Genomic DNA, 24,189 nt, shown 5'->3' with positions numbered 1-24,189 from the left:
TAGCCCAGGATATCTTTTGTTTTCAAACACATTTCTGTTAAAGATTGATTACTTTATTGAAATTATTTAATTGTTTTGCAGCAATACTATTAAAAATTGTTTAACTTTTCAGATTTGTTTACAGACGCATTCAATCAAAAAGATCTTATTCTTTTATCGATGTAATTAATTCACTTACTTATTACTAGAAATGTGTGTATCGTACCTTATTTAGTATAATAAGTAAGACGCTATTATACTTTTTAGTTTTTTTTTTTATTATAAATGACCGCAAAGTTCTTACAAACAAAGACAGTGCAGCCGTTCGAAAATAAACCAGACTCATCGGAATCGAGATCGGCCCGCATATCACAGAAGCTGCGAAACTCCCGGTCATTCTAGATAGAAGCGTTGCTGGAGCTGGTACGCCACTTTTTCTTTCAACGCTAACACTTTCCGAATTGGTAGAATGTAAGCCAGGTGACCAAATGAAGATTCGGCTCTCGAGCGCTCTTTAGTCGGGATGCTAAATCGGTACTATCGACGAGTGACAGCCAAAGCCAAGGTCCCCTCCAGTGAGTCGCCATAGACGCCCACTTAGGCCTCCGTTAAAGGTATTTGTGGGGGGACATACCGTATTCGCTGCGCTTAACCGTCGAGTTAGTGATCGTAATGTATATCACATTATGGTACATAGAGGACGCTGCTACCTATCCTCTAGTTTTTTTTCGTGAAGTGTCAATCCTTTATAATTAATGCACAAAGTGCGTATTATATAAGATTGTGTCCCGGGAATCAAACTTGTGACCTGCAATTGCAAATCTCAGTCTTCTGCCGCTCGGCTACCACCGCTCGAGTGGGTTCTTGGGCCTAGTCGCTCTATAGAGCGATTAACTAAGCGACTCAAGAGCTAGGCGACATCCCAATCCGGTAAAATCGTGGCGGATCAAGCTGGAACATCTCTCTGCGCCCTCTATCACACGGAATCTAAAAAGAACCACTTGGGCAGCAGTGTCAGTCATATCAACAAAAAAAACCTTAAAGTAGAGAGACGTTAGGGTTCTCAAAAAGAGATCAGGTCTTTAGCAGTTATTCGATAAGCATTTAGTATTCAGATTAGAGAGCCTTGCAACCACCCTTATTATATCGGATGATCATGAAAATTAGTTAACTGGTCCTACTAGTAACGGATGTTGACGATCCTTGACAATTAGCTGTCCAGGAGAAGCTAACAATCTATCTGCTGTTTGTTCAGCACAAACATTTTCATTTGCTGCTGAATATATTGTTAATGCTTATAGTAAGACTTAGGGTAAGCTTAGTCTGATTTCTATTTACCCTGTGATTTGTCGTATTCTTGCTGTGATTTCTGTTTAATCTGTGATTTGGTATTTGTTTTAAGACAATGAACGTAAGTGCATCGGAAAACCACCAACAAGCAGATTGGGTCGATATTTTCCGTTCATCCTAAAAATAAAAATAAAAAATGTAAATTAAAACCGTACTCATAATTGGATTGTTAAAAAGTAGCTAAATGTAAGTGTAATTTGTTTAGTAATTATTGACTCGCACTTCAATAATCGTTACAAGAGCGTAATATTAATACTGGCGAATATAATACTTGATAATATACGCTTAAACTATTAATTATAATAATTAAAAAAGAATATTGCGTTAAATGGAGTGTTAGCCACTTAAAAGCTTTAAAATTATATATTTGTCTTCTTCATGTGACGTAAGAGTGACAGAGATGGCTATTAAAATTTCCTACCAATCATGTGACAATACAATAATACCTATTTATATTTTTGTCTTCTGTCAAACTGTCAAACAAATACTACGCGATGAAGAGGATTTGTGTTGTGATTTAAATATTAGCTTCACTATCATTAATTTCTTATTTATTTAATATTTGAAAAGTATTTATATGAATATTGCCTTATTAGTTACTTTATAACAGTGATAACGGCATTATGGGATGTCTTACATGGATCAGAGGTATGACGTTTAACCTTACGAAGAAGTAACTAATTAATAATTAAAATGGTTTTATTACTGCTATGTTTTAATCGAAAACATTTATGTATTGTTAACAACTGTCTTGCTTTCAATGGATAAAATGTTCTTAAACTCTTGCGAGCAAATAGCATTTTTTGTACATTTGTGAACTATTGTATAACGGCAACTTGAATGTGTTGTAAATTTAAATTAACGCTATACTGAATAGTGAAAATTTACTACTATACATTGATTAGAATGAAAACAGGCCTCCCCCAGAGACTGCCACCATGGAGATTTTTGTCTATTTATAGATATAATGGGGCTTATTTTTTCATGTTATTACCAAAACGATGTGCATAAACATTTATTTCTAACATGATAATTCTTCATACTTTTATGTTTATGATTGTTGTTCTGACACAACAATTCATAGAGAAACAGTAATTTATACATTCATTTTAGCAAATTGTTTTAAGCAAAAATTGTAGATTTATTTTTGATATATGTCCTTTAAATTGGACCAGTGAAATAACAACAAAAATATCATAAAGATTCATACACACTAAAAACAATAATGAGGAGCCCAAACTCTTTGTTTTATCTCTTACCTTATAAGATTCCCAAGAAGAGTCTTATGACAAACAAGAGATATCTTGATATTTTTAATAGCCTGATAATAAATAAGGTAATTCAAAAAAATCTAATAGATAGATTGTAATGAGGCAGGTACCATTCTCTCCAAATAAAAATGGGGTAGAAGCATTATGGAATATTTCTGTTTGAATCAAAAAATGTTTTTTCCCAATTGTTTAAAACATTCATCTAATTTTAGGCCTTAATAGTTGTAAACAAATATTACATGAGGCTGTCTATTAGAATGATTTTCTTAATAAAAATGTTTATAATTTTCACTTGAAAACTAATTATTACATTGACATTTAATTAGATGTATAATGTAGCACTATATTCATTTATTTATTTCAGGCATTCAGATTTCTATTCCATTTAAAGACAAAGAATTAAATAAAATAGCTGCTTTCTTTAATGTTTTTACATTTTTATTGACAAGTGCAGCCTTAGTTCAACCAAGTTGGTTTAGAATTAAAGGCCTTCATTGTGCACAGAGCCTGTCATTGGCACAATTCTTCACATTTGATGAAGATGATGATGATGACGATGAACAAATAACAATACGTCAGAGTAAGGAGTATGACCCTATTAACAGATCTGACTTTAATGGTAAGTGCATGACTGTTTATTTATGATTATTAAGTTGCGTAAGATTTTTAGCAAATAGTATATATAAACTAGTAATTAAATCTTTTTTGCTATACTATTTATATCTGGCTGATTTGATGACATTAATAAGGTATCATTTTCAAAAAAAGAATAAGTTAGTAAAATTTTGTTCCCAGCTTTAATTAGTTTTTCTTTCTTTTAAAATGCATGAATTTAATTCAATATTTTTTGAAATTTTACTTCTCGTGTAATTAAAATTTTCATATAAAATGCAAAGGAACATTTTCTCCTGCTATTATTCAATTGAAGTTTTTACTAAGAAATAATGAAGAAGACTTCAATGAGTCATTGATAGAAAATAACAAAGGGGTTGTACCTATGAAGTATCTATGCTCAAGCTCTGTTTATCATTTCACTTGCACAAACAGCTATAGTTATCCATCTCACTCGTCAATTTGCATCTGGGGATATATCTAATACCAAAATACTTACCATAAATAAGCATCAAAATAACTAATCTTGGTATATATGTTTAAAATTACTGCATAAGACTTGTTTTATATTCATCATTAAATAAATTAAAAAGAAAAAATTCATAAATAAAAAGAAATTTAGCCAATGTACAAGTTCAACAATAACATAAATTACTAATTACCTATGATGACATCAAATGATCTAAGCGGAAACAGAATGTCATGTATTCTAAAGGTAAATTGAACATAAGTTAAAAAGAAAAAACATGTTTTCATAAAGGATGTATTAAAAAAAATGTTCACAGCAATATATTGGCTGCTTAGATGAGTGATGAAATTGTCCAAAAGCTTTAATTATTTTTTTTAATAATGTTTAGATTTTATAAAAAAGAAATTGTTCTTTATTTAATTTATGTATCTAATGGCGATGATGTTTACATGCATGTCTTTCAAATAATGAGTAAAATAATAGAAACAAGTAGAACAATCTAGATATCCCAAAGAAGCAAGATTTCAAAATTGAAATATGGTTTAAATATTAGTATAACTAGTTATGAAACAATTTGTGTTGTAGTTAATTTTAAGAATTAATTATGAATTCTGTTCCTTTTCAGGTCTTCCGCCTTGCATAACACCAGAAATAATAACACTAATGAGAGTGTTAATACTTCTTTGTTTTATGGTATTGCTGTGCTCATGTATTGGTGTATTAATCAACTTAACGAGTTTAAACAGCAAGGCTATCAAAATGTTAAGGAGAAATGCTATACCAAGCATAATGTGTGTGTTTTGGGTTATTGCTATTGTTGGTGTGTGTTACTACACAACTGTTGTGTTGGGGAATGTGAACAATAGCGACCCAAACACAATACAAGTTGACTATGAGTATGGATTTTACACAATAACTGGAGCAGGTATGTTTACATATTAATATTTTCTATTATCTCACCTTACTGTTTGAAATCTGTAATTTTAAATTGTTTAAATACTCTATTGAATCTTTTTAGCAAGAGGTGATTTAAGCGGATACCATCACCTTATTGATATGTGTAGCTGAATTGTAACATCCATATATTTATGTTGTAATGAAACAAACTTTTAAGCAATGTCCCAGGTTTTCAAAAAAATATTGTGATAATATAATCATTTTAAGCAAATGTGCATGATTCAAAACACCTTTTTTAAAATCATCTGGTCAACTTTATAGTGCACAAAGAAGGCCCTAAAAATAACCTCCTTCATACCTATCATACATAAATTTGAAACAATTGTGATAACAAATAATCACTGCTTGTTAAAATAATTAGGAGAGTGAAAATTAGTTACTAGTTGTCCTACTCTATTGCATGATCTGCATTTTCTTTTTTTTCTATAATTTCATAAAATAAATTCTTGGTCATTTTGAAGACTTATTTTTAAAAAAAATGGTGAAAGGAAAGTTTACCCAAAAGTATTATGGTTGAAAAATAAGAAATGCATTTTTTTAATAAAGAACCTTCGACACCAATGGATGAAATTACCTAAAATCTGTTCTTAGCTTACTTGTACGTGAGGACATAGGTAATAATGTTTCTGCCAAAAAAAAATTAAAGTCTATGCCTTATGGTTCTGCAAACAATGTGTCATTACTTAGATGAAAATATGTTATATATACTTAAATAAAATTTACTAAATATGATTATATGCTTTATGAGAAAATACCTTTCAGCCAGCTATTAGTAACAACATACTGCTGTTAAGTTTACAAAATATAGTTAAAAATAATAAAAAAATTGTGAACTCTAATACACTAAATATTTGACAGTGTTTTAATGCTTAAAACGAATTTTAGGTGCTCTAGCTTTATTAGCATCTGCTGCTAATTTATGGGGAGCTCCACTGTCCAATGATGAAGATTTGCAAAGGCGAAATCTAATGGAAGACTGGGACGGCTATGAAGCACACAGTGTAGGGCCTACACCTGCAGTACCAACTCTTCCACCTTATACACCAAGTGCTGATTATGTTTCTACTTTACAACCTAATTTTGCTCCTCCAGTTCTAGGCGCTCAACAATATTTTCCTTTCGATGATCTTTCCATTCTTCCACCACCTCCACCATACACACCTTGAAAATCATTTACAGTTTTTTCAAATTTTCTGTTGCCTTTTTATAATCTATTGTTTTTAAAACTTAATGGCAAGTTTCGCACAACTATAACATGATCTTTTGTTTAATTTTCTAATCCTTAATTCATAAGGATACTATCAAGTTTATTAAAATACAGTATACATTAAAATCTTGTGCAACATTACATTATTTAATGGATATGGGATTACATGTCACACACGAACAAGCATTTTTACCTTGTTGTAACTACAGTTTCTTTTATGTATCACACAATTAATTTTATTGAATTATTAAGTAGTTTTAAGTCTGCTTCTGCTTGTTTACATGCATATTTAATATAAATAAAAATAACAAGTCGGTAGTCGTCAATTTGAAATATAGCATTTGTTTCTACCGAATTATATATTGGTGGATAGACCTATATATACACTTATAGTTCAATGTTTACTAATCAAACCAAATAGACAAGTTTTTCTTTTGTAGAATATAATTTAAAGTCAATTTCTCATATTTACTGCATAATTTTATACAGATGTGTTTCCAAAATTTTAAATTAGATAAATTTTAGTGTAATTTATATTATCGAATACTTATTTTGCAAAAAGTATTTTATACAATGATATAAGTTAAAAATTATATTTTAAATACTTTAGGTAATAACTTGTAATTTTTAAATCACAATTTATGGATATGTAAATTGATTGAATATTATTTCTATGTATATCATGGTTGTGAGTTAAACTGAATTGAGTGTTTACTGTGGTAATCAATTGCCATTTTAGTGCCTATAACTAATTGGTTTATTTAAGTAATTGAGTTGTTAATTAAGGATTTATAGATAAAATCCATTATTCCTGAAAATGGTATTGTATGTAATATTTAATCTAACTTTTGTTAATATTTTAAGTATTCTTCTATAAATTTTAAACTATCACATTACAAGTTATATTGTGTTTTGTTCAAAACTCTTTATCAGATTGATTCTGCGTAAGAAATTTTTAAATCAAAGTATATGACAATATCTTTTAGTAAAATATTTTAAAATTTAGTGGCTACCAAAATATATTCTAGTATTTTAAAGATAACACAGCAATGCCAGTCTATATAAGAACTGTAATAAAAACTGTTCAAATAGCAAAGGTTGACAAAACAGAATACTTTAAAATTCATAATAACAAAACTTTAGTAAACCTATGCCTGTGTAAAGGTCGAAAAAAGGTAAAGTAAAGTGACTGATAATGATTGTTCTTGTTACAGCATCCTCTAGAATCAAAAATAAATTCATGCTGTATAGCTTTTTGGCTTTAAAAGATAAATCAAAATGTTTCAACAATTTTTGCCATGTACATTAATAATTCAAAGCTCTTCAGTGAGTCATATTTGTAACTAAACGTTTTTGGTATTTAAAAAAATAGATCTGAAATATAACCGGCCAATATTACTAGCCTAAAATATTGTATAAATACTTTCTCAGTTGTATATGTTCTGTTACCAAAAATGTTTAAAAATGTTATTAGTGGTTTGTTAACTGTATAAAAATCCTATAGGCTTAAGAATAGTTATTCCTAGTTAAGCAACTAGGATGTTTATTTTTACATTTGAAAAAGTAAACTTTATTTTTATGTAGGACCAATATCTAATACATATCTATGAAGGTATATTTTTTTTACTTCTCATTTACACATAATTGCTATTTAACCTTTAAATACCCCGACAGCATACTAAAACTGCTTTTTAAAATAATTATGGCATGTACAAACAATTGCATAATGTTTTTGTATATTCTGTCGTTTATTGTTACATCAGATGAAGAAATCATTGGTGATGTAGCAATAGAGCACCAAAGATAGTGGCATAGGTAATTTTCTTAAATAAAACCAATATTGCGTTGATCACAACAACACACAACTTACTATGAAATCTAGTAAACTAAAGAGCAGAAGAATTAGCTTCCCTTTTTTAGTCTGGACTTTCACTGCTGCCCAGGTGTCATTTACAGAGCTTAATGCTCAAAGCTCAATGCTCGAGAGCTTCCGGGGGAGTCTCAGCTTGGTCCGCTACATACCACTATTTCACCAAATTGGATAGTCGTCAATCTCTTAGATCGCTTCGGAGGACGTTCCATGGAGTTCCATGCACTAGGCTCAAAGGCCTCCAGAAGACGTCGGTGTGGCCTGCCATTCGTCGATATTATTCATTTAGCGTTCCGACTCCAAGAGCAAAACAGGACAAAAGGGCAGGGCCGAATCTCGACTTGGTCGGTTGCTGGAAGTGGCGGGAATCTTCAACAACACTTCTATCTGCTATGATCGAGGGTCTTGTAATTTGCTTTAAATCGCAAATTAAAATATTAAAAAATCCACAATTCAAATATATATGTAAACCATAGACACCTCTTAATGAAGCAAAAACAATATTGAAAAATTCCATTATCCAATGAATTCACTTACTCAATAATATGTATTTATATTTTCGCAAATTTTCTACAGTAATTGCGCCATTTGCCCAAAAGTCGTACTAATAGTACTACGGGGGGTTTCCTTTTCAAAAGATTTACTAGTAACGTTACTAGGTATTTTGAACAAAGTAGGCTTACCAGTAAAACAACAGTATATTAAATTGTATACCTAATAACTTTATTGATAAGAACACAGTTCGTTATATTTATTCAGTGATTTGTCTGTCTGAGCAAATAATCTTAAAAAAAAACAAGTGATGCTTTTATAATTTAAATTCTGTAAATGCGTGACATAAATATACAAAAAGTCGATAAAGAAAAGTAAAACTATTGAACTGTTGTTATTATAAAATAGGTGTATTATATAGCGACGTATTTTAAATCGTAAAAGCTAATGCGTCGAAACAGTTACTGTTAATAAAAATATAGTTTTGAATTCACATTACATTTATGAATGCCATAGTCCTAATTATGCCCAAAACGACATAGACATAAAGTTGGACGACTGTAAAAAATGGAATTGAACGTGATATGATTCTCATTCGCACGCAAATATTATAAAGTACTTTTTTTTTACTTTTAAAAAAAGTACTTTGAATCCAAGATAAAACAAACTGAATTTAAACAAAGACATTTACTTTGAATATGATCAACTTAAAAAATATATAAATTGCTTGTATCTGTTAATTGCTAGGTCTAGTATTATTTTTACAGTAGCACTTTAAAAATATAACACCTTTGAAGTTTCACTATGAGTAAGTTTTGGGGAGGGAACTCAGTAGCACTTCCAGTAAAACTATCAGAAATGGCCAAGTATTTGTAATGAACCAACATGATAAAATTAAACAACAGGGATTTCATTCATTTATTTCTACAACAGTACAAAAGGCCCAATTAGCAATAATGACAGTCTTTTAATTACATTGGTGTTTACAAAACATACCTATGTCAAGATTAAGCAGGCACAATCATTAGATGTTCATATTTTTCTTACAAATATTAATAAAATATGTAAATAAGTTTGCAAATACTAATGACAAAGACTAGCTTGGGTCATGGAATACGACTGGTGCAGTGTTGTATTTAAAAAAATCTCTCAACCATAGCGGAAGTTAATGCTTTTATATTTGACTTTCTTCTAAAATATTAATAATAAATGTAAATGAATGATAATGGTGCTTCTTAAACCATTACAGTATAAAAAATCAACATTAGTTTGATCTTCAGGATTTAATTGTCTCATATTTAACAATGATGATGTTTGAACAAAGATGTTTCTTGTATTCTTGTTATCTTGTTTATTATGTATGCTCCAGTAACACCAGCATGGTTTTATTTATTAATTAATAAGAAAATTTTAATTCAAATACAAGAAAATTGATATGTAAATTTGTAAAAACGCAGAGTGGTTTTTCTTTAAGTAGTCTATTAGACTAAGGGCAAATTCTGAATTAAATGATTATTGTTCACGTTAACCCATGGGTTACAGCACCAGTCTTACATGGCATCTATTGGTTTAACTAAATATGTTAATCTAATTGTCTTTAAAAGGACTTAAGTCAAAATGTGGCTGTTGAAATGTTCTTTCAAGAACCAAAGCATTCAATGGCTTACTCAATCTTGATGAATCAGCAACACCTATGCTAGAATCTTCTTTAGGCACAAAAATAGATGAAAAATTATTTTCTTGAATGTTAGAATATGTTGAAGGTAAATTGAGGTATTTTACTCTTTCCTTTTCAAGGTAATTAACTCTTTCCTTAAGAGTCATATTTTCATCTTTAAGAACTTCAACTTGTAACACAAGTTGCTCGACCAACGAGTGCAAGTTCTGACTAAGGATTTGAAGTTCTTCAACAACAGTCTGTTGGGTTTTCTCTGCTTTCTTTCCATCCATAACCTCAGTTTTTGGTATATCTTGTAAGCCCGTGACTGATAAATCTTCATTAGACATTTTATGTAGCAAGGCCTCTGATTCATTTATGGCTCTATATATAGCAATCTGCAGTTTGGAATATTCATTACTTTGTAAATTAAGGTGTGGATCTTTGCTTAAAATTTTAATGTTTTCCATAGCTCTTTTAACACGAGCATATTGCTCTTTTTTAGTCTTTATTAAATCTTTTTGTTTCAAATGGTAACTATGTTGAAGACTAATCGATTCTAAGGCCGCTGAAGATGTTGTCGACTTCATTGCATCTAGTAGTAATTCAGCTGCATTATGATGACATTGCATTGCTTCGTCATATCTGTTGTTGTTTAGATGGGCTTCAGCACGTCTATGTTGCTGATGGGCCTGAAATGATAATTTCCTTGTTACCGTATATTTAACGAATAAAGAAGTACATAACTCTTACATGAAAAAAGATACTTCACTAAGTTAAGAGGATGTGACTCCATTTTATTTACTAAAAATTCTTTTATTTAAAAAAAATATTCCATTGTTTACTACAATTAAAAGAAAAGCTACGAAGCTTATGTTTACGTCAATATAATGTCAAAGATGACGTATACACTTTACATTATTAACCACAACACATGCGCCTTTGTCTCAAGTGAAATAAAAATAGAGGATATAGATTAAAATTTTTAATCGGTATCTTTGCTGTTTAAGTACTAATATAGTTTTTAAATTATCTACATGAAAATTTAAAAGAATTCCATTAAAATAATAAGCGTTATGTTCATAATGGTTACCCTACTCCCGTACGTTCTATGGTATCAACAATATTACAGTTTATAAACATTTTTGTTTTTCGCGTACGATTGCCTCATTTCTTCAGCAGTAAGCAGCTAATTATGGAAATGATACACTGGGTTTTAATTATTTTCACCATAAGTGCAACATGTGTTGGCGTACCACAGTGTTCAATGGCTGATGTTAAAAGTTTGCTCGAAGGCTGCGATAGATTGACTGGACTCAATTTAACTAGTGTGGGTGGAACAATGGTGAATGATCATAACTGCGATGTATTGCTTCCCAAACAAGTTTTTATTGATGAACCATTATTTCAATATGCTTTAGCAGATTCGGTATGTAATGGAATCACAATGTAAAAACATATTCGACGACAAAAATATTGTTGGAGACATAGTTTTATTAAAATTATGCCATTTTTAATTCCGTTTATTACAGAAAAAATTCTATACTATAATTATGGTTGATCCAGATGCACCTCCACAAACTGAAGGAGAATTTTTCTTGCATATGTTAAAATCAAACATACCTGTACGTATTTTTTTACTAAAATGTGACGTAATAGTAAAAATATGTTTTAGAGGAAGGTACCTTTTAAACTGTAAACATTTATTAAAATATGTACTCTTTCGTTTTAGGGTCTTGCTCTAAGGGCAAAAGAAAGCAGTAAAACATTTGGTATTGATTATAGGGGTAAATTTATTAACATTTATTATATATTTGACAGTCTTTGACTTTATTTTTTAATCCATTATATTATATTTATGAAAATTATTTATTTTTAGGTTATAAGCCCCCAACGCCTCCTCGGGGCACGGGTCCTCACCGCTACATAACGCTGCTGTATGAGCAAGGGGACGGAAATAACTTTCTGCCTAGCGTACCGCCATCTCGTAGTCGCTTTATGTTATCTAATTGGCTGCGGGGGAAAAACTTATGTGGACCCGTAGCCGCTACACAATACAGAGCTCAGTTCTAGATGGCGGTACCATCGTTTTTTTTTAAAGTAACGCGTTAAATCTGAAGTTAAAAAAGTTTTTAAATGGCACAACGTAAACTTTAATTTAACGAAACTAATATGTACACAAATACATTATACACATATTCGCTATTTATTAAAGAAATGCTAATGTTCCAAGTTACTTAATAGTACCTCACTTTCATTTTGTCCTTAAAATTGATTTCAACTATTTCCTGATTCATAATAGATTGTCTACATTTACTAATATTTTTTTTATTAATATAAATTTTATTAATTAAAACTTAAGGTTAAAATGTTTAAGGATCTGACTACCGGAAAAGATTTAATAATGTGAGCACCAAAAGTTTAGTTGTAATACAGATATTAAATAAATAGAACAAGAACAGAATGAAATAATGTTGGCGCCAATATTTACCTTCAAAAGTACCGTCAAACAAACTTGAAAAATAATAGCCGCGAGTGCAGCGTAGGTTGTGCAAGCGCACGCGACACTTGCCTCTCACCAGCCCACGCGCCATGGGCAACCACCGCGTCTAATTTATTTAAACAAATTATTTTCTCATCTTACACTAACTACTGGTTTTATTATCTGATTTATGTTGGTTGTAGTTGACGTTAGATAACCGCAGGCTGTTTTAGTATTTACAGCTCTTATTTCACGGACTCGGTCACAAATCTCCTTGATTGCCAGATATATTTCGGACACCACCTTCAACAAATCACATTGATTGAGTTTCCAGATATTATTAAATGTTAAAGAAAACTACTCTTTCGCTGCGGCTTAAACATGAAAATGTATGTAACGAATGTAACGAAATACAAAATCTAATTACAAAGTGTATAACTTTGTCGCAAATAATATTAAATAATGCCCTTTGTAAAAATACTTAAGTAAAAACGTTATTCGACATATTTCTTTTCTTCTTTTCTTTTCTTTCTGATAAAAGTATAAATGTCGTAATAGACCTTCGTGTAGTGGTTATAGTTCAAAAATGAATCAATATAATTTAATTTCATATAAATTAAATTTTATTAGTGGTGCTTTAAATGACATATACTTTACGATGGATGGATGCGCAGCAATGAATTCGATTTTTTAAAGAGACCGTAACAGCTTATCTGGAACATTTTTGTAGGCTATATTTATTTATTTGGTAATAAACTCAATACGTTTTTGAAACAGTACGTAAATACCTCCCTAGTCTTTTTATGTATTACATATATCTTATTCCACAAGTAGAAATTCAAATGTTCACATTACATATAAAAATATACTCCATTAAATATATAACCCAATTAGTAGGACTCAGCATACCATAGAGTATACTAATTCAATACAGTTTTTTTTACTTACTAACATATATTCTAAGATGGCGACAGGATCATTGTATACTATATAATTTTCTCGAATATTGAGGGCAATTTTCGCTACAGATCACAAATACTTCCAAATGAAAGGAATTAAATTTCCGATTCATAAAGATACTGTTTGCCTTACGAAGAAATGGACGAAAAAGTTGCGCACTGATAAAAGCGAGCTTCATTGGGACAACAAAATGTAAAAGAATTAATTTCGACAATTAATGTGATATGCCTGATTAAAATGATCCTTAAACTAACGGTCTTAACTGCCATACGTAAAATTTGTACCAGAAACATTAAAATCAGTTATTTCGAATAACGAATTACCAAATTGAAAGAATCGATCTTTTATTTTGCATTGCCTTTCTTACTTTTTCGTTTAAATTTTTCGTATTTATTAAACTTTATTATGTTATTATAATATATAAATAATGTTTATGAAGTGAAGTCCGGTATATGAAGATAGCAATGAGATTTATCATGTTTGAAAAGATCGTAGAGTTTACTATTATGCATAGAAGAGTTATGCAAAATCGAAGAAAAAATAGAATGTTCTGTGTTACGTAAAGCTTTGTTACACGTGTGAATTAAGTTCTAAGTAATGCGGAGGTGAGTGTAACAATTACACTACCTGTGCCGTCAATTATTGACTTGTCAAGTCTGACTACCGGGCAGTAGAAATATATTTTATTTAGCAGTTTATTAACATCCATTATACGTATACACATATTAAAACACGATTTATCTATAATTGTGTGTTAGTTTCCAATTACAAACATATTCAAATTGTTCGTTATTTTAAAAAATGGAAATATACAAAATTAAACTTAACGTAAATTAAACATATTCGAATAAATATGTAAATACCGTTATATGCTTAATACAACTGTAGCATTGCAACTATTTTTAATATTTCACAACGTAATAGTGGTAAGAATGGTATACTTACGTACATGCACGGCAACTGCTTTGTTGTTGTTAGTTCTTGTTCGCGAAAATCATGTTTACTCGTATATCAAAGTTAAATAGGTGAATAATTTTTTTCTGGAGCGGGTGATTATGTACAGGTGTAAAGCTTATTGTACTATTGTCACAGATTAAAAAGAATAATTAAGAATAAGATTAGCCGATATTGGTGATCTGAAAAAGAAATGCAATAGATCTTTTTCTTTAACTTTTTCACGGAAAAGTGTTATAATGAGCGTTACCCTTTTAAGTATAAAGCGGGCATAATTACAAGTATTTTTTTAATTTCGAGATCTTTTTTCTTTACATCGAAGATTGAGGTTAATACGAATGAAAACAGGGTCAATAGAGAAATTTGTTATGGCGTTGATACAATGACCAATTTTTAAAGTTAATGTACTTTTTTGAGATCGAATTTTTTTTAAACCTTTAACCAAATATAAATAACAATGATTAATCAAATAAATAAAATGGTCACGTAACAAAACAATTTTTACATTTATCAAACTGTATTATTTATATCTTCAGTTCATATTTTATACAAACAAACAGATTAAGAACAATTTTTTAACACATACATTTTTTTCACTTGTACAATTTCAAAATAATTAACAATAAATAAATATTGACTAAGTATGTCTAATTACAATGAAATAATAACGGTATGACTATAAATAATATTCCTAGAACGTTGCATGGATCGCGATGTTATTGTCATGATGATTAACACTGGCTGACCACAAATTCAAATTAAAATGTAAACAAAAAGAATTTAACAGCTTAAATTTTTCTGTTCTTACTTCCAAATTTAAATAACCTTTTAATTTATTACGCCATTATTGATTTTTCTTGGATTTTAAAGACAAGTTTCTAGTGTTTCAATTATAACTATTAGGAAAAGGAATGGACGAATCAATTCATTAGGAAAGAATTAATTGTATTAACATACGTTTTTAGGATGATTTTATGGTTATTTCTTACTTATTTGTAATGTATGTCGAAACTCGCTGTGTGTTTACCTGTACAGGTAAGGTAACAGGGTGATAATAGGTGTAAAAGCTTTAAAGAGATAACTCTGTACCCTATTTTATGTTAATTAATGTATAGTTCATCTTATTAAAAATCAGGTATTTCAGAAATAATAAATAAAGTAATGATAACAAGAAAAACCGTTTTTATAAAAGTGCATCTGGAAATTATTGTTTGCTCACTATCTATATCTGCAGACCTTTTACATTTAGGACTTATTCGTTTGTCACAATCTATTAGAATTTTAGAGAAATCAGTTAAAGTGATCGAAAATAGGTGTTTAAATTTAGACCTCTTTGCTAACAAATGAGCAATACTTTCACCACTTTAAAGCTTCAACAGTTATTAACAATCGTTGTGTATGTAGATTTACCTTTCGCAACAAAAGCATTTTGGTATAAAAAACGCTTCATTTGAAACAAAATATGCAGACTTATTTTATATACAATTATGTAATAACATTTTGCCTTTTTCTTGGAAAGAAAAGTAATGAAGAATAAAGGTTTTGTATAACCACTTCTGAGTTTTTGAAAAAGCCTATTTACATATGAAAATATTACATCTTTGCAAATTATTTACATGATGTCGAAAATACTTTTAGATACTTTGAGGCTTCTAACACTTGTTAAAGACAATGCAAAAGGTGGTCATGACAAGGTAATAAACAAGTTATTAAAAATTATGCAGAACCTTAAGTTATAACGTTTTACTTTACTATGAGAAGTTAATTAATTATTTGTTTTCTTTCTTAAGTGTTAGATGACCAACGGTTTATTATAAAACTAATTAAAGTTTCTCTTAAAAATGTTAAGCACGATCAAATTCTATTGGTCAACTTGTCATATCACAGGTTTGGATGTCGCTTTTATCACAGGAAGCTCGTCTATCGTAAATTAATCGAAGTGGCTATCCAGAAATACCGAATTATTAAACCGGTCTGGCGTGTGCTCAGGTTGGTTCGACCAGCCGGAAATGCTTTTGAGAAACGCTGTGGGAGATACACAACTATACCTACTCATAGCCACAGATACCCAATTCAAACCTGCTATAAAACATTATCTTAATCGTACGACTTTCAACTTATAGTGCCGCTAAACAAAACAATATTAAAACGATTTGATTAATATTTTAAGCATACGTAAAATATTTTTAAATTTACTTATAAACGCTCATAGAATACTACTAAAATAGTACCGTATTATAATAAAAACAAAATTTCAGGATCATTAAAGTACAGTACGTATAGAAAATGTGGGCGGAGTAGACAGACGACTAGTCTAGACAAGGAGGTCTATAACGAACACTATCGACAGTTAGATAGTATCCTCTCAAGTAATATTTATAGCAATAATGGGGGACCTTTGATTCCTGACCGTCCCATAGAGATTTAAAAATCAATGTAATATATTTGAGTGAAACAAGATATGAGTAATGTAACAGAAATATTTTCACATTATTTATTTATTTACAATAGTAAATATGTAAAATAAAAAATAATGAACAAATAACTATTTATTTTTTCAGTAACCACTTATGTACGTTATGAGAAGATTGCCAGAAGAAACCAATATTAGATTATGCTTCCTTGTAAAGGCATTCTTCAACTTAAAGCTACGAGGGTTCCATATGCACCTTGATCTAAGAAGAGCCCACAACAAATTCAGACGAGTTTTTTGTGCCTAATTTTACAATATCCTCAAAACGATACGACAGAGGAACAAATCATGGACAATCTTAATTATAACTTAAAAATATCCTTTACATAATAGTATAACTTTTACATGTTATTTATTGTTAAAGAGCTTCGTAAATTTACTTCATGATCCATGAGAGACATTATATTAAAGTTTAGTTTAAGACCGTACATCAGCCAAAAATATTTACTAATTTTTGGAAGCCTAGAGAAAGCTTATCTTTATTTTATTTCTTTTATCATATTTCTAGTGTATCATATTTCTATAGTATCCATCTGTTTCTCATATATTACTCTTACACTTTTCACTGCCTTAAATCTTTACTAATGCATATTAGTCGAGGATTTTCATTTTAACTTTCGGATTGAAGGTTCTTGAATTATAAAAAAAAGACATTCAGTTATAATTACAGCGTAGTTTGTAAGTTTCGATGATATATTTTATTTCGAAAGTTTACATTAAGCAGGAAACATCGAATATTTTTGACCACTTTAGTGAAATATAACCTATCTGTCTGTGAAAAATAAACTTGGGTATATTTGCAACATACAATTTTGACAGAGCTTGCAACTAGAGACCAGAAAGTTACGGGTTCCTTCCGGCCACCCACGCCGCCCACGCAATGTCGTAACATCAATCGCTGAACTAAATAGAAACCATTTCCATGATAATGCTGCCAGTATAAAGGCTAATGATTACAGCTCACTAAGTGGGTCATTCATTACGGTTGCTCACGACAAATTGCCTGAATTTGTTTCAAAGCGATAAAGAGAAATTCGGTCCAAATGGAGCTTTTCACTGCAAATTAAATTTTTCTATAAATGCAGAGAGCACTGAGTAGTTGCAGAGAAATCCAAAATGACAATTTTGTTAACTTCATTTTAAAGCTTTGTATTAAATTGCGCCTATGGATCGAATGACGATTTGATTCATTTTTACGGATCTCTTTATTCGGCAGAACTTTATTCCTTTGCAGAACCTCTTCAGTAGAATAAACGTTAAATTTACACACGTTTAGAAAAAAAATTGTCTTAATCTGACTAACAACAACTTTGAGTACAGAACATTTATAAATCAACATTAATAATTATTATTATAGCGATTAAAAAATAAGAACATGACTTAAATCAAGATTTGGTAAGAATTTGATTCCTTGCATTAAAATTAAATGTTATTTTGTGACATAGTCTTCGATATTAACTCAACGGAACAATATGTAATTATGTAAATATTTTTTTGGAAAGTGATTTTAAATTTATTTATATGGAGTAGAGTAATAAGGATTGTCCAAGCAGTCTACGATCTGCAATGTGATTTATGTAAATGTTTCATTATAATTTAATAATCAATGAAAACTGTTGGCCCAATTCGATTATGACAACGGTATTAATTGCTATTCTAAAATGTCTGATAAAGTAAAATGAAACGAGCTTCTAATGTAGCCATCGCCTAATACAGAGATAGTTGTTTCTCAATGCCCAATATAATCGCGGCACTACGTCATGCTTAAATCTGAACGAAGGCTAACTGGAGGCGTTAACAGTGCCAAAGCAATTAAATTAATTGTTTATTTCCTTTCAAATCCATTGAATGTTAACCTGCAAATAACATACAAAGTTAACACGGGCCGTTGTTGGTGAATGAATTCGTTGTGTTGAATGGGACGCAGTGCATAGATGCTAAATGGTTATGTCCGCAGAAAAGGTCTCAGTAACGCAACGGTACATTGCGCCAGCGATTGTGGCTTCGTTGACATTTTCCATTAGCAAGGTTGGAAATCGCCGGATGGCCGGCGTTCGATCGGCCGTGACACGTTACGGAGCCACGTGCGTACGCCACAAATTCGTTCATTGATAAAAACGTTCGCCCACTCGCCATGGAGGCTCCATTCACCGGCGCCGGTGGTTGCACAACGCGCGTGCGTGGCCCTCCGCCCCGCTTGCCCGACCTAACCTTTGTTCGGCTAAAGCGGCTTTCCGCAACAGTTCGCTGCTTTCCTATCTCACATGTTGATGAACGTGCTCCAAACACGATAGAAATATCTGATTAAAAAGTATATTTATCTCTAAATGTCTCCTCTATTCTTCTAAACTAATATGTCCTTTTGATTTCTAATACCCATATCTAATATCCACAAGTATATGGATTATTTTCAAAAGCTATAAAATTAGAAAAGTGTTAATGTTAGCAAGAAAACAGTTTATAGTGTAACTCTTACGACAGTTAATATAAAGGTCTCTAAAATTACTTGTTTTAACGACGCTCTGTTTTAATAGCGCAATATAAGAAGGAATGGAATCTCAATTTAGATTATCAAGTTATAGTACGTAATTAATATAAACAATAAAATTAGTATAAACGTAACGTGTATTATGACACCAGCATTGTTAGATTTGCTAGCAGAAATGCGTTAAATACACACATTGAATTCTCAAGAAAAATTATTCGCATCCGTGCGTAGTTCAAATGATTTTATGTCATTATCAAACTCAAGCATTTATTTGAATATATTAGTGTAACAAATTTTGGCATATTGCATCAATAAATTCAAATAAGTAACAAATTTGCTTTGCGAGTTACAAAATACAAACAAATTTAGTCTTAGCCTCGAAAGTGAAAAGTGAAAGTTTACAGGAGGAAGTTTAGGATCAGTAATAATAATAAACCTTGTATTAATTACATTTTAAGCTAAGATTTATTAATATTGCTTTCCTTACGACACAGAGTCAGATTACTTTTCGTTGTATTTTCGTTAAGCGTTGTGGAAACAGTATTATTAACAATCTTATAACTTTATATAATTCATGCGGTTGGTCATTGATTCTTTACTCAGTTTCTTCAGCGCTAGTGTCACGTTTGATCTCGTATTGAAAATTAAATCTCATTTAATTTTTTGGATGTCAAAATGAAATGATCTGAATGTATTTTTAATTTAAAAAAAATAATTGTAATTTGGCTTTGTAAATAATAATAAATAATTTGTTTTGGTAAAAAAAATTGGAATTTGAAAAAAAAATTCAGTGTGAAGATGTCTGCTGCGTATACTAGTTTTATGTACACGTGATTTGAATGCTGAAGTGAATGAACTTACTAGTAAAAAAATAGAAAATTAACAAATAAAAAAACGGGAACTATGTTTTGACAAACAGGTTATAAGTTGTTAATAAAAATTAGTCGGAACTATAGGGTGACTAAGGATAACTCATTGCGAACGGTTTTACATCTTCATTGAATTCAGTAACTCCTCAAATTCTCTCACTACTAAAGTGCATACGAAATTTTTTTATACTCTATCTATCTAGATGTATAGATAGTTTATCTAACCTTGCTTATATCTACATATACTTATGCATTAAAAATGAGCTTGCAATATTCATAAATTTCGACCTTTAAACAAAGTCACTTTTAAAACACATGTCAAATATTAAATGAATTATTGTAATCTTTACTATTGCAAGCATAAAATTATTGCCAAAATAATGCGTATTGTTAAATAGCCTTTAAATAATTTATAAATTAAATGAAAGTTTTTGGTGTGCATCAATGGATTGTATTCTCTTCTAAACATCTTAAAATAATGCGGTAAAAGTAACACATATCTGGTGACAGAAGCTCTAAAATAATGCAGGTGAATGCACCTGAACCAGTTTTATAATTAAGAACACATTTAAATTCATTAAAAATCGTTAAAACTTTCAACACAACAAGACAGTGAAGCGGTACGTTAAGTGGCAACACCAGTTTAAGCTTCGAGTCCGTCAATGTTGCGTGTAAGTACGTGTCAAAAAGGTTTAAATATATAAGAAGAATCAAAATAAATGTTTGTAAGATATGACAAAACAAAAAAATAATATGTAGAACTGAATTGTATTATTTTGTTACAATATGGGCAACTATAACGACATTATATCATAGATCTTGTAAATGAGCATTGCGCGTACCATAATACCACGGACAAGAGGACTCTACCTACCTACTCTACCCATCCTTTGAAAACTTTTTTGTGAGCAATGGTTATCCTATATATTTAATGTACAAATTGTGAATTACGTATAAGATTCTACCGCATGGCTAACACTGCTCGTAATAAGTGTACTGATAGAAAAAAATGGGAATTTAATGAAGTGTATATCGGGTCATTTGGTTTTAAATCGCCTTTTCTTTATCCTTTCGATTAAAACTTTCAAAGTCTGGGCGTCTCGATTCCTTTTTACTTTGCAAAAATAATAATTTAATTCTTGCTTGCACGAAACTAATTGTAGCTTGTATGAATTAAGTATACGTACTAATTGTAGTTATACTGTGGACGGTGTAACTGTCCTTAAATTTCGTGTTCAATTTCTTATTCAAGACTTAATAAAGGTGCAAATACACTATTAGTCTTCCGTTTATCAACTTACAGAACAGACGTGCTTAGACTACATTTAACCTCAATACCAGAAAGCAAAATGGAAGCCTTATTATATAATATATAATATAATTACAGTATTATTATCAGTTTGTAACATAATATCACAAATTTGTGTAACTTGGTTAACTTCTTTCCATTAAAATGGCTCGATCATTTTAATATATTACAGAGACCGTTAAAGTAGTCGCAGTACCGTAATTATCTTAGTATATATTTTTTTAATAATCTTTATTGTACATCCTGGAAAATGTATACATAGTTGCATTATAGTAAAGAAAAAGTGTACATATATATATAAAATAACAATTTATTATGTCTTTTCGGTGATGTAAAGAGTTCATTATGCAAGGATTTTAACATGTATAATCCTCTTAAAATGAAAACGATAAGGTGTCAAGGTGTTTACTTTTGACACTGTTTTATAAGAATCGATTGCAAATGTGGCCTCGAGGCGCATTCGCTTTGAGATTGAAGGTATTAAACATTTTGAACATTAAGTAACAATAACTTATGGCATTGCACCTTTAATTTTTGTAATATTTAAATTCGTAGTTACCATATAAGAAAGTAAAATAATTAATAGTTTGTTAATTCAATAATAAAATGTTGAAAGCTTAACAATAAACACACGTGCAGTTACGAAATCAGAGATCTCGGCGATACGAAGCACTAATAAGCACCATCAAAGGCAGGAAGTGAGAGGCAGTTGATGGTACAAATGAAACAATATGGCGGGTATTGGCAAATAATGCGTTTGTTAGGCGCGTGCGGCGAGCGGGGGCGTCTGGGCATGAATGGACGCCCGTGAATCACAACGCTTCATTCACAGTCGACGGGCACGGCCAATCTACTGGCGCTCGTTAACGACGTTCATCAACTTCGAACAAAAAAATGATTAATTTATTATACACTATATGACTTAAATAAAGTTTTTATGTCTCATTCCTATTGACTAGTGTCAACCTGAAACTAATATACAGGATGATCGACTGTAGATTTAAAGGCTTTAGAAGGTAATAGTAAAGGTAAATGTATAGCTGGCAATTACTGTATGGTACACCCTACCCAAAAGACATTGGTTTTAGAAATAATAATAATGTAAAAATTAAAAAGCGTTTTGAAAATTTTGACTACTACATTTAAAATTAATTAATGTTTACTAACTGTCCCCGTAGACTTGGTACTGCCAGAAGTTACTAGCCCGTCACAGTCCAATAGAGTTTTAGAATGATCAGTGATCTATAAATTCATCTCTTTAGGGCTTTTACACCTATAACCAGTCACCCTATGTTTTTTTAAAAATACGTGCATACATTTAGAATAACTTTTTATATAGGTTAACATATGAAACCGATATGCTAAATATTTAATGTTTTGCGCAATAAAGTATTTTAAAATACTTATAACGGTCGTCAGGTGTAAATGTACCCGCCTGGTTAGGGCCTCGATACAGTTGGACGGACTTAGAGGCAAAAGGTTACGAGATTTCAAGCTACAGCATACAGCTGATAGCATTTAATCGGACAGGTAATTGTTTGGTGAGCGAGCTATTAATTTTATATAATGGCTTTAACTTCGCATTTATATTTCCTAAAAAATACTGACTATTGATAATTTAGCAATGAAAGCTCTATTATGAAGAATTATTTTTGTAATTGTTTATAGGAACTATCACATCGTAAATTTTTAATTATCATTATTCCATGCACACAGAAATGTAATTAAACAAAATTAAAGTAATGTTTCAAAGATGTTAAACTGTCAGAGTAGATCTATCGCCTAGAATCTTATGAAACACTACAACCACAGCATAAAAATTAATAAATGTAAAAGGACCTTCTTCCGCATTTACGTTATGGAAATAAATATCAATATTGAATCATAAAAATATTGACAGTTATATCAAAACTTCTTTGCCATTTGTGGACATGCTTATTAGTAAAGACTTTTTACTGAAGATCATTTTCAACTCAAAAATATTATATATATATGTGTCACACTGTACGTGAAAATTAAAAAAAAAACATCTACGAAACATCCATTTCTTCAACATCATCGTCGTGTTTTTTCTCCTGCATGCTACGTTTTTTTTATGCTTTCATTTGTTACTTTTTTATTTTATAGCAATCCTATACAGAAAAGTTGAAAAGAATTGAAAGCTGTTTTTAAAATTAAAAACAATATTTGTGAGATATTCAAAAATTATGAATGATTTGCAGGTGATACGTATTCAAATATAAGACGATGGTTTAGATCGCGTTAAAGCAAACAGAACTTAAACCGTCCGCTTAAGCGACTTAAGAGCTTTGCGGTCTCACAATACTAGTGTGTAGAGAAAAGAAACTAGTGTGTAGCGATGGAGACATGGCTCCACAGGAGCCTTAGAGCTTTGCTACCTTTACATAGGTTTAAGCTAAACGCCCTCTGCGTCCTGCCCCTTCGGACTCGGGATACTGTAAATGCGACTTGGGAAGCAGTGCAACAAAGTTAAAAAAAAACAATCTTAAAAATTTCTCTCAACGTTTAACAATAAATAGGACAACAAGGCTATTTTATATTCCATCACATTACTGTATAGACAAGGCTTTTCGATTTTAGCAACGTGCTTGTTAAAACGTGCTAGTTAGTTAAAAATGATTGGACTGTATACATTTTCTTATTTATTAACATCTGTTCAAGAAATTAACCGTTACTATATTTTTCAAAATTCAAATCAAAAATGTTATTTTTGTCAAAGTAAATAAGTAGAAATGTAATAACTGAAATAAAATAATTAAAAGCAAGCTT

At 30.6% G+C, this 24,189-nt stretch overlaps 3 protein-coding genes across 3 annotated transcripts; 2 read left to right on the top strand and 1 right to left on the bottom strand.

Moving 5' to 3' along the window:
* The first annotated feature begins 1,815 nt into the window (after window positions 1–1,815).
* Window positions 1,816–6,590, top strand: LOC137933815 (transmembrane protein 127-like). The gene is made up of 4 exons (XM_068777875.1): window positions 1,816–1,977; window positions 2,965–3,219; window positions 4,307–4,606; window positions 5,524–6,590. Exons 1-4 carry the CDS (start codon window positions 1,953–1,955, stop codon window positions 5,802–5,804), a joined length of 861 nt encoding a protein of 286 aa, XP_068633976.1. The 5' UTR covers window positions 1,816–1,952; the 3' UTR covers window positions 5,805–6,590.
* A 2,259-nt stretch (window positions 6,591–8,849) lies between these two features.
* Window positions 8,850–10,779, bottom strand: LOC137933849 (nuclear receptor-binding factor 2). Its single transcript, XM_068777922.1, has 2 exons — window positions 10,637–10,779; window positions 8,850–10,556 (listed from the first exon to the last, which is right to left on the bottom strand). Exons 1-2 carry the CDS (start codon window positions 10,658–10,660, stop codon window positions 9,795–9,797), a joined length of 786 nt encoding a protein of 261 aa, XP_068634023.1. The 5' UTR covers window positions 10,661–10,779; the 3' UTR covers window positions 8,850–9,794.
* Window positions 10,780–11,059: 280 nt separating this feature from the next.
* Window positions 11,060–11,937, top strand: LOC137918465 (uncharacterized). The gene is made up of 4 exons (XM_068761277.1): window positions 11,060–11,293; window positions 11,397–11,489; window positions 11,597–11,651; window positions 11,744–11,937. Exons 1-4 carry the CDS (start codon window positions 11,060–11,062, stop codon window positions 11,935–11,937), a joined length of 576 nt encoding a protein of 191 aa, XP_068617378.1.
* Window positions 11,938–24,189: the final 12,252 nt, after the last annotated feature.

The sequence above is a fragment of the Battus philenor genome, unplaced genomic scaffold (assembly GCF_028537555.1).
Source record: "Battus philenor isolate CCGP_79_NKW_IND1 unplaced genomic scaffold, ilBatPhil1.0.hap1 SCAF_14, whole genome shotgun sequence".
Taxonomy (NCBI): domain Eukaryota; kingdom Metazoa; phylum Arthropoda; class Insecta; order Lepidoptera; family Papilionidae; genus Battus; species Battus philenor.
The sequence above is the reverse complement of the archived record's forward strand: the minus strand, read 5'-3'. Positions and strand labels throughout refer to the sequence as shown.